The 15,311-nt window shown below is 40.0% G+C and overlaps 1 protein-coding gene and 1 pseudogene across 2 annotated transcripts in view; one reads left to right on the plus strand and one right to left on the minus strand.

Moving 5' to 3' along the window:
* Slc27a2 (solute carrier family 27 member 2) overlaps nucleotides 1–13,864 on the plus strand; it is a 38,671-nt gene extending 24,807 nt beyond the window's left edge. Inside the window, exons 6-10 of one of the 2 annotated variants that reach the window (XM_026393428.2) lie at nucleotides 3,999–4,089; nucleotides 5,322–5,520; nucleotides 7,016–7,113; nucleotides 12,188–12,318; nucleotides 13,390–13,864. In XM_026393428.2, coding sequence (XP_026249213.1) covers nucleotides 3,999–4,089; nucleotides 5,322–5,520; nucleotides 7,016–7,113; nucleotides 12,188–12,318; nucleotides 13,390–13,566 — 696 coding nt within the window. In that variant the 3' untranslated portion in view covers nucleotides 13,567–13,864. Of the gene's footprint in view, nucleotides 1–3,998; nucleotides 4,090–5,321; nucleotides 5,521–7,015; nucleotides 7,114–8,654; nucleotides 9,296–12,187; nucleotides 12,319–13,389 lie in introns of those variants that run through there. The other variant, XM_077799834.1, reaches the window with a different exon arrangement.
* Nucleotides 763–3,104, minus strand: LOC113183486 (archaemetzincin-2-like; annotated as a pseudogene).
* Nucleotides 13,865–15,311: the final 1,447 nt, after the last annotated feature.

Raw genomic sequence — 15,311 nt, forward strand, 5'->3', positions numbered from 1 at the left:
GAACTTGCACTTTGGAGCTAGTTGTTCTGAGGTGGGGTTGAGTTGCTTTTTAAAAGATATGCAGGGTTAAGACTGACTTATTTGACCTTTAGGGGCACAGGGATGCATCCCAGTTCTAGGATCTAGGGAACATTGCATCTACCTAATAATTCTACCAGAAAAACATTTTTTTATTTTTAAGCCTGCTCACAGAGGTAGAGGTCCCTGTTCTCCCTCAGCTGTTTCATTGCCTGGGATCTCTGGACAATTTATCTGACTTTCTGTGCCCAAGCATTCAGTCTACTACATGGCCCACTCTGCTGCAAAATTTGAGGAATACTTCATGAAGGCAGAGCCTCCTTTGACTTGAGTAGTCACTTTTTGTCATTATGTCTCTAGACACCCATCCTGCCTGGCCATAAAACAGCCACACCAGGAGTCTTTAGGCAACCTTTTTTCCCCAGACACCAGCACAGTACAGAGGACAGTGGTCCATATGCATGAGAAGTTCAGCTCTGAACTGCAAAACCCAGCACCACTATATGCCAGCTGAGTGACCTGGGGCAAGTCACTTACATTTCTTAGGCTTCCACCTCATCATCCTAAAACAAAGATTTAAAATAGTAATCAGGCATGGTGGAACACACCTCTAATCCCAGTGACTCAGGAGGCTGAGGCAGGAGCATCACAAGTTTGAGGCTATCCTCAGCAATCTAGTGAGGCCTTAAGCAACTTAGCAAGACCTTGTGTCAAAATAAAAAGTAAAGAGAACTGGGGATATAGCACAGTGGTAAAGCGCCCCTGAGTTCAGTCCCCAGTACAAAGAAAATAAAATAAAAAGAGCAAACACTGGGCTCAATACCTAACCTGTACTCAGTGTTAATAAGGATTGTTGAAAGGATTAAACCAAATACTTTATGAAAAAGCCCTTAGAAGCCAATGCCTATTGTATAATAGACTTGGATAATTGTAGCTGTAATGATCATTGCCATTGCATTTTTTTATATACTGGCCTGAGCTCAAGGCATTACCCTGTTCAAGAGGCCTCTTTGACAATGGCAGCCAAAACCACACCTGCAGGAGAACCCTGCAAGGTTCTCCCTGTCCTCCATACCTGCACCATCCAATATAATAGCCACTAGTTACTAGTCATTAAATTTTAAATTACATAAATAAAGTTTTTAATTCAGTTCTTCATTCACACTGTCAAGAGCTCAATAGTCACATGTGGTTAGTGACTACCACACTGAGCAGGGGACATTGAGAACATTCTCATTGTCACAGAAAATTCTACTAGACTTCCACTGGGCAGCAATGCTACGGATTGAGAATGGAAATCCTACTGCCCACTGGAAGCATTGATGATTGGGTCAGTGTTTTCCAGTTAGCACCAATCCAACCTGGACCAGCCGAAACCCTGTAGACCAAGGTCACATGCAGTTTAGAAAAAGGGGGCCAGCAAGTTATTGATGTTGGTATTTATTGTTGATGCTCAGAAAGAGTAGTTACAAAGAAGCTTTGTTTTCTACCAAACCTCCTTAGAAGCTGCTGCCATACATTACTAGTTCTTTGCTTTCTCATCCATTGCTGGCCATGTGTTATAAACAAAACCACTTTTTAAAAACTAAAAAGAGAAACAAGATACCCCTGCAATTGATAGGGAAGAACGGTTAGCATCCACAAATTCTTTACATTCTTGCAAATAATGGTAAGATTTACATTTGTTGACCACAGATGCCACCTGTTGTTTGTTTGTTTTTTGAGAGCATAATGGGCAAATACTTATTTTAATTGCTCCTATCTGAAGGTACTTATTTTTGGAGAACAGCAAGGCATTTTTTTTTTTATCTACTCTTTCCATTCCTTAAAGCCTTAAAGTTTTCTGTAAATTCACATTATTTTCACAACTATGTTTTGGAGTTGCTCTTGGTGTGTCAGAAGATACGTCATCAAATCTACCTTATCAGTGCTTTATATCTTTCTGCAATATTGAAGCCAATGGCACACGACAACTTGCATAGACAGATAGGACAATCATCAGCTTCCTCCAAGTGGTTGGAGCCTTGCATTAGGCATATGAGCCACCCGCAGTGTCACAGTCCAAATATGTGTTCAATCTCATGGGTTAAAGTCTTACAGGAATAGAGCAGCAAAACACTAGTGATTCCCTGAATAAAGTAGTTATCAAAACTGGAAGAGTCATTGGAAGATTTTTTTCTGGAGCTCCTTCACTGTGCCTTCATAGTGGGAGCTATAGAAAAAACTGCCATATCTAGTGAAGCTGAATATTTCCATACCATCTGTCAAAGAAGCCTATCCAAAGACAAAATTCCAGGAGTCTCTTGGGTAAAGATCAATCATTGTTATTCCCACAACACAAAAGGCATCTTCAGATTTCATCTTTTTTAAGAACTTCAGGATATGCCCTGCATGAATTTGTAAATTGCATGATCATTCACTCTAAAAGAACACCATGTTGCAGAAACAGAAACCAGTTCTAGGAGTTTTATAGTCAAACCATAGAAAAATGCTTCACAGTAGCCCTTTGAGACATTTAATACATTCTTCACTAAAAACTTGGTGTTTCCTAGAGATCCAATGGACAGAATATAAATACTCTGCTTCTCTGGAGAGGGTATCTTTCTATAAGGATTACCAAAAAACCATTCAATGTCTTGGGAAGCCTCAGTTTAGGAGGTGATCCAATCTGATTGTGAATTCAAAGTAATAGGTCTGAAGAGATCACTGGTTTGCTGGAAGGCTTCATTCATTTGTTGCTGTTCCTTAGCATCTAATTTCTCATACTGTGACACAAGCATTGGGTTCTTAGAGATGAGAACTGTTTTTAGTGTCTGTTCAGAGTGACATAATACTTGCATAATGACAGGTCTCATCTATTCACATCAAGTTCCTAGGTAGAGCTTTCATCCTTCCCTTTATCAAGGAATTGAAGTTTTTACCTTACAAGGACAGGCATGTCCAGAAGGTGCTATGGAGGGTACCTTAGCTACCCCAACAGGCCATACCACTGCCCGCCACCACCTGTATTTTTTAATGAAGTTATCTGCTCCAACTAAAGCATGTGATTGATTACTTTATCCCATAGACTTGGATATAAATTTTAAATGGAGACAGTAATCATGGCTAACAATTATATCCAAATACTGTCATATTTGTGATTATCCATTAGTAGGGAAAATAATATACTTAGTATTGCTCTTACTGAATTATTTAAATTTAAATTCTTATCTCATTAAAAAAACTGTTAAGTGTGATAGAATTTTAATTTTATGGTCAAGGGCATGAAATCGTTTTAGCTTTGATTTTTGAATATTTTGTAGAACATGTCCCTGAAAATGTGAAAAATCTAATGATAGCATATTAATATAAGGTTATATAAGATTTTTAAAACCCACTTGTGATATGTCCACCAAAAGACATGTAAAAGAATGTTCATAACAGCTTAATTTATGATAGCCTAAACTAGAAACAGTCCAAATACCCATTAACAGGAGAATAGACAAATTGCTATATATTTATAGAGGGAAAATTTCATGACAATAATAAATGAACTACTTTGGATAGGGATATAGTTCAGTAGTAGAGCAGTTGCCTAGCATGCATGAGGCCCTGGGTTCAATCCCCAGCCCTATAAAAACTAATAATGATAATAATTAATAAACCACTAACAAGAACACAAACATGGATGGATAAATATTCAGAGATATACTGAATGAAAGAAGCACACATAAAGGCATACATACACTTCACTCATTTGAGATTTAAAACTAATTGATAGTGATAAAAGTCACAATAGTGGCTGACTGCATGGAAAGTTTTAAGTGAAATGAGAATGTTTAGTATCTTAATGTAGGTAGTAACTACATGGCCATACACAAAAGCAAAATTTCACTGAGCTGTACACTTACCATATGTGCACTTCAAGTACTTTATATAATGAAGTATATAAAAACTGTAACAGAATTTGTACTCAAGATGATATTTTTAAATTTTGTTAGAAAGTCATAACTTATGAACTGATTAAATATGACGTGGAGAAAGACGAACCCGTCCGTGATGGAAATGGATATTGCATCAAAGTTCCCAAAGGTACAGTGAATTTTTTGTTCATATATCCTGTGACTTTTCTTATCACAGGATTTTTAAGACTAATGCATTATTTCCAGATGGTTTAATTACTCTCAAAAATAGTTATAGGAATTAGCTTCTGCTTCAAATTTCCAGGCTCTAATTTGCCATTACGTGTAACATAATTATGGTTTTAAGGCTAGCTTAACAACTTCTTGCTTATAAGGTAAGTGTTTTGTGGAAAGCTATAGGGATACTGCCACATCGATGATCATAGCAGCACAATTCACAATAGCTAGACTGTGGAACCAACCTAGATGCCCTTCAATAGATGAATGGATAAAAAAAATGTGGCATTTATACACAACGGAGTATTACGCAGCACTAAAAAATGACAAAATCATGGAATTTTCAGGGAAATGGATGGCATTAGAGCAGATTATGCTAAGTGAAGTTAGCCAATCCTTAAAAAATAAATGCCAAATGTCTTCTTTGATTTAAGGAGAGCAACTAAGAACTGAGCATGGAGGAAGAGCATGAGGAAAAGATTAACATAAAACAGAGGCGAGTGGTGGGAGGGAAAGGGAGAGAGAAGGTAAATTGCATGGAAACGTAAGGAAACCCTCAACATTATATGAAATCACATATAAGAGGTTGTGAGGGGAAAGTGGGGGAAAAAAACAAGGGAGAGAACTGAACAACAACAAATTAGGTAGAGAGGGAAGATGGGAGGGGAGGGGAGGGGAGGGGGATAGTAGGGGATAGGAAAGGCAGCAGAATACAACAGTCACTAATATGGCATTATGTAAAAATGTGAATGTGTAACTGATGTGATTCTGCAATTTGTATTTGGGGTAAAAATGGGAGTTCATAACTCACTTGAATCAAATGTATGAAAGATGATGTGTCATGAGCTTTGTAATGTTTTGAACAACCAAAAAGAAAGAAAGGAATATGAAATTATGGCTTCAAGGCTACAGTTAACTTCAGGTGGTCTTGTGTAGTTATGTGCATAAATCATTATCAGTACAAGATCAGCATTAAACTAATTTCAAGTGTGTGTTAATATGTGTATATGTAGTATACATGCATATGCATGTACATGATGTATATGAACATGTGTATGAAAATGGCACTTTCTGCAGCCAGCTTATTAACAGTGGGTTCTATGGCATCAGTCTTAAGAGAAATTGAAAATAAAATTTGCTCATCTCTAGCACACAAAATAACAACTTTCTTTCTTCTGGTCTTAGGTGAGGTTGGACTCCTGATTTGCAAAATTACACAACTTACACCATTTAATGGCTATGCTGGAGGAAAGACTCAGACAGAGAAGAAAAAACTGAGAGATGTCTTTAAGAAAGGAGACCTTTATTTCAACACTGGAGATCTCTTAATGATTGATCATGATAATTTCGTCTACTTCCATGACAGAGTGGGAGACACATTCCGGTTGGTTTTTCTACATTATTGAGTCTAAATTAAACACAGGCACAATTTGGTTTATTCCTAAATTGGAATTGCATTCCAATTGGGTTATGCTGCTTCATTTCCTCTTGTCTCTGATATATCATTTCAACCTCTAGTATGCCCAGAGAATAAAAGGCAAAATACATGAAGTGTAGCTCTGTCATGCCCACTTAACTTGGCTGAGCAACACTAGATAATCAAATGAGGTAGCAAAGCTGTGTCTGATTTTTGGAGGTTAAAGCCTGTCCAACTACTCTCATTTGTCCTCTATTATTAGGACAGCCAGGAATTTTCACAATGTTCCCAGTCATGGGGCTTTTCTTCAGCCAAAATCAAATGCAATTAATGTGGAATTGATCTGGCTGAATAGGAAGTGAGAGGTGCAGAGCCCATCCTCCTCCTCTTCTTCCCTTTTTCTCCCTCCCCAACGAAATGGCTTCCATTGGAACCCCAAAGTCAGCAAAAGGAACTTTGAAAGTCATTCTAACAGACCATGAAGTTAATCCCCAACATTAACCCAGTCGGAAAGAAGCCTTCCTTCTAACATAGGCTTCTTTTCTTTGGGAACTCCCTGACAACAGGCAGGTCCTGTGTCTGCTGGCCACCCCACAGCACTGAGCCCAGTGCCAGACACACATAACTTTTGATATAAGTGAATGAGGAGGTAATGGAAGTCATCTGACTACAGTAGAATGAGCATGGTTGAATGAGAACCAAGCTCCCAGGGTCACTGCTTTGCTAATGCTGCTGGTCAGTAGTGGAAGTGCTCTGCTTTACCTCAATTCTTTTCACCCATTTCATGAGTGTCCTGATGATTCTTGAGATTTCTTCCTTCCCCAGTATTCCACAACCCAAGATCCAAATTATTATTTAATGCCACCCTCATATTACTAAGAAGATACATCTAAGAGACCTAGAGAATTTTTATGCAAAACAAAGTTCAACTCGTATTAAGTGAAAAATAGCACTGGGTGAGCCTTAATATGATAATCTCCCTGTAACAAAAGTAAGATATTTTTCCCTTTTTCTTGCTGCCTTGAGACCTTGAAATACAAGTATAAGTTCTATGAAATAGAAGTTCACTAATTGAATTAAATAGCAACTTAAGTTGGTAAATGAGGAAAGTGAGAGGTCTAAACACAGCAAAAAAAAAAAAAAAAAAAAAAAACAGTTGAGATTTGTTTCTGATTTCTAGGGCCTTTCTTAGCCACGGTTGTATTTTAACCTTAGAATGCCATTCGTTGTCAAGTTTTGCTTGGCAAGACTAAAATCCCACCTATCTTTAGCTTTACCTTTTATACCTTTACCTTTTATTCCTCAAGCAGAATGCCGTGACTAATTTGGGGAGTAGAGGGAATCAAGATGGGGAAGATGAGACCACCACCCCAAAGAGGTCAGAAGGAAGCACCTGCTCTCTGCATTTGCAACCTGGGCCACAAAGCACCAGGGACCTCTGCTAACTGGCCTTTTCTTCCAGGTGGAAAGGGGAAAATGTGGCCACCACGGAAGTTGCTGACATAGTAGGACTGGTTGATTTTGTCCAAGAGGTGAATATTTATGGAGTGCCTGTGCCAGGTATGTACAAGATATTATACATCTGAACCTCAACTCGTGCAGGTACTGAATATAAATTTAACCTCAAGGCAGTTTGTCAATACCTTCTCCTTCCAGCTGGAGAATTTAACAACTCCATGTCAGTCACCAGGGTATAAGGAGCTTTGTGTTCCCTAGTAACAGGAAACTCAGTATATCTAAGCTGGCTTCCACTGTTTCTGCCCTCTCAGGCAAGCAAAGTCTCCCAAATGCAGTGCTCCGTGCTGTGTCTGGCACTCTTCCAGAAAAGATGTGTCAAGTTTGTGAGAGCTGGGAAATGGTGAATGAGGCAGCACAAATAAGAGCGACTATCATTGCTAAAAAGAAAACCTGGGAAGGAACTGATTTTATTCAGATTCTTTTTTTAAAGCAGGTCCCTGACCCTAACCCAGCTCACTGAGTTTCATAATCATCACAGACCACATCTGCAGATCTGCTTCTGCCAGCAGTGTGGAAAGAAACAAGGTCTAACCTTAAGTCCTGGCTCCAAAACCTGCTGGCTATTTGACCTCAGGCAAGTCACTAAAATTAGGGATAATACTTGCCCTGCAGTTGAGATTGTCAGGAGAATTAATTTTATTTCATAAATACTAAACATGTATTTACCAAATTTATACATGAGGATATTCATGAGAATAAATTATTTGAATTACAGATGTCAGAGAGGAGTGAAACTTCCAAACCATTACCCAAATATAACATGCTAGTTCCCTGAGAATTCAGTATTTGGGATTCTCACCCATGTGTTCAAAATGGAAATCCAAAAGTTCCTCTTTCCTGAGCTGTGACAGTTTCACGTGAACTTGTGCTGTCCTTTTATTTTTTGAAGAATGTTTGACAATCTCTCTTGCCTGTTTCTCTATGACCCTCTGATACTAACTCAGTGGGAAATATGGCCACATGTCAGGGCACAGAGTAGGAGAGGGTACAGAATGCTCCTTGTGTGGGTCCCAAGGAGAATGCACCTGACTCTAAACTGAACTAATATAACACTAGGGTCCAAGTCATGGTTGTCAACTGTCCTGCCCTACCAGGGTCTTCTTGTAAAGCCCTCTTAGAAGGTCATACGTGCTTCTAAATGCTGGATTTTAAGAAGGTAACACAAACAAGAAGTCAAGAGAATCTGAAAAATGGAACAAAAGGACCTAGCCCAGTGTTCCTCAAAGTGGGATTCCCCAGACCAGCCATAGCTGTATCACCTGGGACCTTGTTTAAAATGAAGTTTCTCAGGCTGGGGTTGTAGCTCAGTGGTAGTGTGCTGGCCTAGCACGTGTGAGGCCCTGGGTTCCATCCCTAGCACCACATAAAGATGAATAAATAAAATAAAGGTATTGTGTCCATCTACAACTTAAAAAATATATATTTTTTTAAATGAAGTTTCTCGCGGGTATCATGAAAATCAAAGAGAGATCAATAGAGTAGAGGAAAGGGATCAGGGGGAAGAGGAAGGGAAGGAAAGGAGGAAATACAGTAGAATGATACTGACCAAATTATATTGTTATATTGTGTGCATGTACAAATAGGCAACTGCCGCAGTCTGGCTGGGCACAATTCAGGAGCCACTTGTCAAAAGAAACAAACTTTATTTTTAAAACTACAAACGCCAAACAAAACAGCTCCTCAGGAAAAACCCTCAGAGCCCAACTGCCACCACCGGCTTCCACAAGCCTCTCCTCACACCCCACACCACCTCCCACAATCCTCCTGCTCTTGAGGCCGATTGGCTGGGTCGCGTGGGCGGAGCCAAAGAAGTCCCCCAATGAGCAGTTCCATAGTCTGAAGGGCAGGGAAACAGCCCAATGAACATGACCGCAGAGGAGCCAATCAGCTAGATGTTGCTGGGGCCGCTGTGAGCCAATCATCAGCTGGCAGTCTGAAGGGCAGGGAAACAGCCCAATGAACATGACTACAGAGGAGCCAATCAGCTAGATGTTGCTGGGGCCACTGTGAGCCAATCATCAGCTGGCAGCTTGAAGGGCAGGGAAACAGCCCAATGAACATCACCGCAGAGGAGCCAATCAGCTAGATGTTGCTGGGGCCACTGTGAGCCAATCATCAGCCGGCAGCTGGAAGTTTGCTGGCAGCTGGAAGTTTGCTGGGGCCCCTTTGGCTGTGGCTCTCAACAAATTCCGCCATTATTACAACTATAATGTACTAATAAAAAATATGGAAAATCTTAAATGCAAAAATAAATAAATAAAAATGCAGTTTCTCAGGCCCATCCCAGTCCTGCTACATCAGAACTTCTAACATGGGGAACAGGAAGCTGTTTTCACAAACCCTCTGGTGATTCTTAAAAATACTAAAGTCTAATTTGGAAGTGATGAAAATGTTCTAGAACTAGATTCTGGTGGTGACTGTATAACATTTTGGCTGCACTAAGTACCATTGAATTCTACACTTTTGAATTATAAAAATGATGGATTTTATGGTATGGGTTTTAATTTTTAAAAAAAAAAAACACTAAAATCTAAGAAGCACTGAAGCCCAATAGTTCCCAAAATTTGGTCAATTATCAAAATCATCTAGAAAACTTCAAAACCTAAACCTAATGGGTCATAACCTCTGGGGTTTGGAACTTGAAATCTGGTGATGTCTTTTTTTAATTCCCAAATAAGTCTAACAAGCAGTTAGACTTGGGGACCATGTATATAAAACAAGGAAGAGGAGGTTAATGGAATTAAAATAATTGGAAGGTAGTCTGGTGGAACGAGGTATTCTGTATTCCCCAGTGATCAAAACCAAAACTAATGGGTTGAAATTATCAGAAGAAAACTTTGGCCTGAGAACTTTCCTGTAACTAGAGAGACCAAAAATTAAGTGGGCTTTTCTCCTGTTCCACCAGCTGGGGCATGATGTACAGGGAGGTTGATTGTCTACCTGGGATCCTAGTATCATTCTTGCAGCAGTGAAAAATTAGAGATGAACTCTGAAGTCCCTCCCAACTTTCAGATTCTGGATTATCCTTGCCACTCTTGCTTCCACCTGGCCTCCTATCCATAAAAAGGCAGTCCCATCCCAGCCTGGAAATGCAGTAGGCCCATGAAAGTAAGGCACCAGTCCACCATGATTGATCCTCAGCACAGACTTCACAGATCTTAGCTTAGCACCAGAAGAGAACTTCCAGGTTTGTGCCTAGACTGGAGATGACTTTTTCTGGGTGTCACACCAGAATTGTTCAACTACTCTCTAGAACTTTCCATTCACAACTTAACTTTCTGAAATCGTTGCCAGGTGACATTAGTATTGCACAGGGGAAGAGGCTAGGGCTACAGTCTGCTCCAGAAATGTTCAGAGTCAAAGTGGTAAGATAATGGGATTTATTCAAAACCAGCTTTGAAGGAAAAGAGAAGAAACTTCCACCTTTTGTCTATTTCTTATGTAGGCAGGTAGCTGAATCCAGGCAGTCAGGATCCAGACAGGGTCCCTGAGCTAGGCTGCTAGTAACACAATGATAAAATGGTGTATATCTTCACTGTCCAGGATAGCAGCCAATAGCCACCATGTAGCTACTGAGCACTTGAAACATGGCTAGTACAACTGAGAAATTGCATTTTTATTTTACTTAATTTTACTTAAAATTTAGTTTTATAGCCACATTCGACTAAAGGCTACCACATTAGACAGTGCAGTTCTAGAGAATGCCTAGCCAGAACTGATCTTTAAATTTAGCCCATAGCTGCTGTAGACGGGAACCTTCTTCCTGGAGCTGAGCTAACCCCAAACCAAGCTGTGTGAATCAGGACAAGAGGTTTGAGACCCAACAGTCGCATCTGCCCCTTGTCCAGCTTTGCTTTGTCACTGCCAAAACAGGAAATAAGGAGCTAGTTGATGCAGATTTCTGTTGCGTCAGCCCTTGCCTTCATTCTAAAAGAAACTTATTGGAGACATTTGAGATTGCTGAGGCAGGTGCCAGGGATCCCTAAAGAAAGAGGGTCTGGTGCCCCACCACCCTTCTTTAGATGAAAGGCAAACCAAATGAGGTGACATTTCTTTTTTTGGTTTGTTTGGGGGAGGTTTTGTTTCGTTTGAGTTTTTTTTTTTTTTAATCTTCTTTAGAGCCATAGGTAAACATACAATCATCATGGGAGAGATTTCAAAAGCTGGGGCCCAGGTGACCCAAATCAGCTCCTTCCCAGTCTCTGATTACAGCTAAGTAGTTCAGGGAAGTGGACCTGGACTCCCACTGGGTCTACTGGATCGTGTAGAAGATGTATTAATACCTAATTACCACTGTCCTCACAAGAAAACAGTGGTAATTGTTCTGAACACCTCTCCACTAACAGCCCTGCTGTTAGGATCTGTTTTCTCTGTGGTGTTGCACAGCCTCTTGAGGCTGGTGGGCATGAATGGGAGGGCACCAAACAGCTCACCTCCTCACCTGCCTTCACCTTCCTGTCCTGCAACTTCTCTGAGGTGCAGACTGCAAAGCTATTAGGAACCTTGATTAAATAAATAATTCTCCAAGGTGAATTTGTGCCTGGAGGTGCAACTAAAGAACAACCTAAGCTCACTGATTCATGATGGTAGAGCAAGGACTTGTCACTAGAATCCAAAAACAACTTTTTTTCACCACAAGTTTGACCTGTGTCCCACTGAGATATCTCTGTGTTGGCTGCCAAGGAGGACAATGGTCACAAGCATAGGATCTGAAGCCAGCCTGCCTGGATTCAGTTTCTGACCCTGCTTAGTATTTGCATTGTGATCTTGATCAAGTCTCTTAATGGCTTTAAGTCTCAACTTCTTTATCTGTAAAATGGAGATAACATCTGTACTCCTTCATAATGTTGTTATAAGAGTTAAATGAGAGAATTTGTAATATGTATCTACTAAAAATTCAACCAATGCAGAGCTATTAGGAGTCTTACTATGAGTAATAGTATATTCACCTGAGAAAAACTTGCACATATATTTGAAGTAAAAATTCCAACTATACAAAAGTTATCCATGCTGTACTTACTATATGGGCTCAGTGCATAGCTCCTTGAACTAACAAAGTCTCACAAATGAAATAAACAGCTACAACACCTCTAATGTTTTCTCACCTCATATCTAGGTCATGAGGGTCGAATTGGCATGGCCTCCATCAAGATGAAAGAAAACCATGAATTTGATGGAAAGAAACTCTTTCGGCACGTTGCTGATTACCTGCCTAGTTATGCAAGGCCTCGGTTTCTGAGAATACAGGTGAGACATCTTACCAAGTTCAATTATCTTCTCTCTTAGAGACCCCTATCTATTGGGGAACAACTCCCCTTCTCCCTGGAGTGACCACATTTGCCAAATTTGCCTTGCCTTTTCCAGAAAGTTTGAAAAGAAGTTCAACAAGGAAGCAAAATATCCAAAAATGTAGCTAGCAGAAATCCAATCCTAATCCCTTTCTCCCTGAAATGACAAGGAGACTATTCAACAATAGACTTGGCAAAAAAAAAAAAAAAAAAACTCAAAGTCTGTGTAGCTGAGGTATGACAGGCATTTTAAATAGAAATGCTCTAGTTAATAGAAATGTTGTTTTCAATTTTAAGGAATACAAAAATATACAAAAATCCTACCCCATAGGGTAAAATTTAATTAGGCATCATTAGCCAGTTGGAACTACCAAACTTGACAACCCTGCTAGAGGGATTTTTTTTTTTTCCTTTCTAAAACTTAATCCTTTTATTTGGTTCAACACTCTTGCTTTCAGACTTTAAGCTCTGTGATTCTTATAGAGGAAAAAAAAAAGTCTTAAGGTTCTAGATATTGGTGAGTGTATAGGTTTATTTCTATTGATGTATATTCATTAAACACTGACATTTAATTTGCAACCAGATGGTAAAGAGACGTCAACATGAAATATCTTCAGAGATCTCAATTAACATTGAAGGAAGTGTTCCGTCTAACAAACAGATGGAGACAACAGAGCTCCCTGTGTGTAAATGATCCCTCCTCCCACTCCCACTGTTAGCCCAGACACCCTGGGGATGCCAGAAGCCTTACCAACCACCAGGCTCAAAAATCTAGTTACAGGTATCTCACCATTGGCAGCCTTTCCTGCCCCACAGATGATCCTAAGGACATAAGGCAATAAAAACAAATCCCTCACACTAGGCTCTTCATGGAACTTCTGAAAACAGGCCAAATGGATATCACTTCTCAGCTCTCACCTGAGCCATAAATGCCAATGATTTGAGTCCCCCTGCCCCACCTCTACTCCTCACCCTGCTCCCTAATCTATTACAAAACACAATGCAATGTGGATTCTTTGATCTTTTTCAGGATACCATTGAGATCACTGGAACTTTTAAACACCGCAAAGTAACTCTCATGGAGGAGGGCTTTAATCCCACAGTCATCAAAGATGCCTTATATTTCTTGGATGACACAGCAAAAACATATATCCCTATGACAGAGGACATTTACAAAGCCATAAATGATAACACTCTGAAAATCTGAATATCCCCAGAAGGATAACTCACATTTCCAGAAAGAAACTGAATGGACTTAATACAGCCACTCAAAATAATCCATCCTTAATTTGATTGAAGATTATGAGATGCAGGGGTTTTTTTTAGGAATTATTCACATCAGTAAGGGAACAGTTATTGTTGTTTTAATTACACCTGAACCTTTGTAAGTGAAAAGATTTAGAAACAATTATTTTTTCAATGTGCACCTACTGTTTGTATTTGTAAACTGAGCTCATTGGAGGGACAGCCTTATTTTTTTTTAAATATATAATAAAATAGACGAACACCAGCACACGAAATGACACTGTCTCTTGGGTTCTTTGCTGACTTTATTCTAAATGCAGCTGTGTCACTTACTCCAAAACCTGAAAGCCTCACTGGTCACTTGTCACAGGTGTCCAAGTAATGGCATTCTAGATTTAAAAAGATGGCAGCGGACAGGGAAGACCCACAATGAACAATCCAACAGAAATCCAACTCCAGTGTAAGGAAACCAGCTCTTCCCACCCATAATCACCCTGGTCACTGTGTACAAACAGCATTATACCACAGTGGCAATGCCATCCTTAGTCCTTAAAGAAGCCTAAGTCTATTGTATCAGAGTCCTATACATGAAAAGTGTTCAGTAAATATTTTGTAACTACATTGAGGGAGGTGAGCTCACATGTCTTCAGGATTCACATAATGTAGATGAGAGAAGCAGCTCAGGAATGAATGTGGCAAACACGAACAGCTACTACTCAGCTTCAGTCAGCTGATTATTGGCATGCAAGAATGCTGGGATTGTCTAATTATTTGGAAAACAGAAATCCAGATTTATATGCAATCTCTCAACTTCTAAAACGTGAAGTCTCAACATTTTGAAACTTCCATGCACCTCAAATATAATGTTTCTGTGAGCCAGGTAAGTCCCCGCTCTCTGAGAAGCACTCCACTACACACACTCGCACATGCTGCATGCAGTTGGAACTCTGTCCCATGCTTCCAGGTGGGAACTGGTTCCACTCCACAGTCTCCTGCCTGCTCAAGGGCCTAGGGCCTTTGGGTAAGGTACAGGATAGGATGGTTTGGGACCTTCTGAGGAACTTTTTCAGAAAGCCCTTTCTCCTTCCATTCAGCTGCCTCCCTTCCTGAGTATCACTTCTTCTTTCCACAGTGATCAATAGCAACCATTTCAGAAGCAGATCCTGGGTGGAGATACTTAAGACACATTCTTACCTAGAGCTTATCCTAAGCCACAGGATCATCACAGTCACTGACCTTAGTCCCCATCCAGAAAATGAGACCCAAGTTCACTCCAGCATCCCTAGAAGCATTCAAATCCTCAAATGACCAAGATGTGACAAGGAGTCCCAGTTCTCTCCAAGCTTAGTCCCCATAAAGCCCTAGGCAAACACGCCTGGGATCCTCAATGATACATAATGAGGAAGGCCACCACTCTCACCTCCAATACAGTACTAGAAATATTGTATACAAGTAGTCTCTCTACTCTTTTAAAAAGTGACTTCTATGAAGACTTATAACCAGAATCCCTGCCCCCACTTACTAGGCCTAATAATAAACATTTCCTTAGCACTTAATCTACATGAGGGACTTGAGGCTGGCCCAAGGAAAACTTTGGATATGCTGCATCTTAATGAATTTTTCCTATTGTTTAGAATGATTATTGCTTGTGTATCAGAGCCTGAGTATTTTTGCAAAAATTCTCTATGCCTTTGCTTTATTGATTTT

The sequence above is a fragment of the Urocitellus parryii genome, chromosome 6 (genome assembly GCF_045843805.1).
Source record: "Urocitellus parryii isolate mUroPar1 chromosome 6, mUroPar1.hap1, whole genome shotgun sequence".
Taxonomy (NCBI): domain Eukaryota; kingdom Metazoa; phylum Chordata; class Mammalia; order Rodentia; family Sciuridae; genus Urocitellus; species Urocitellus parryii.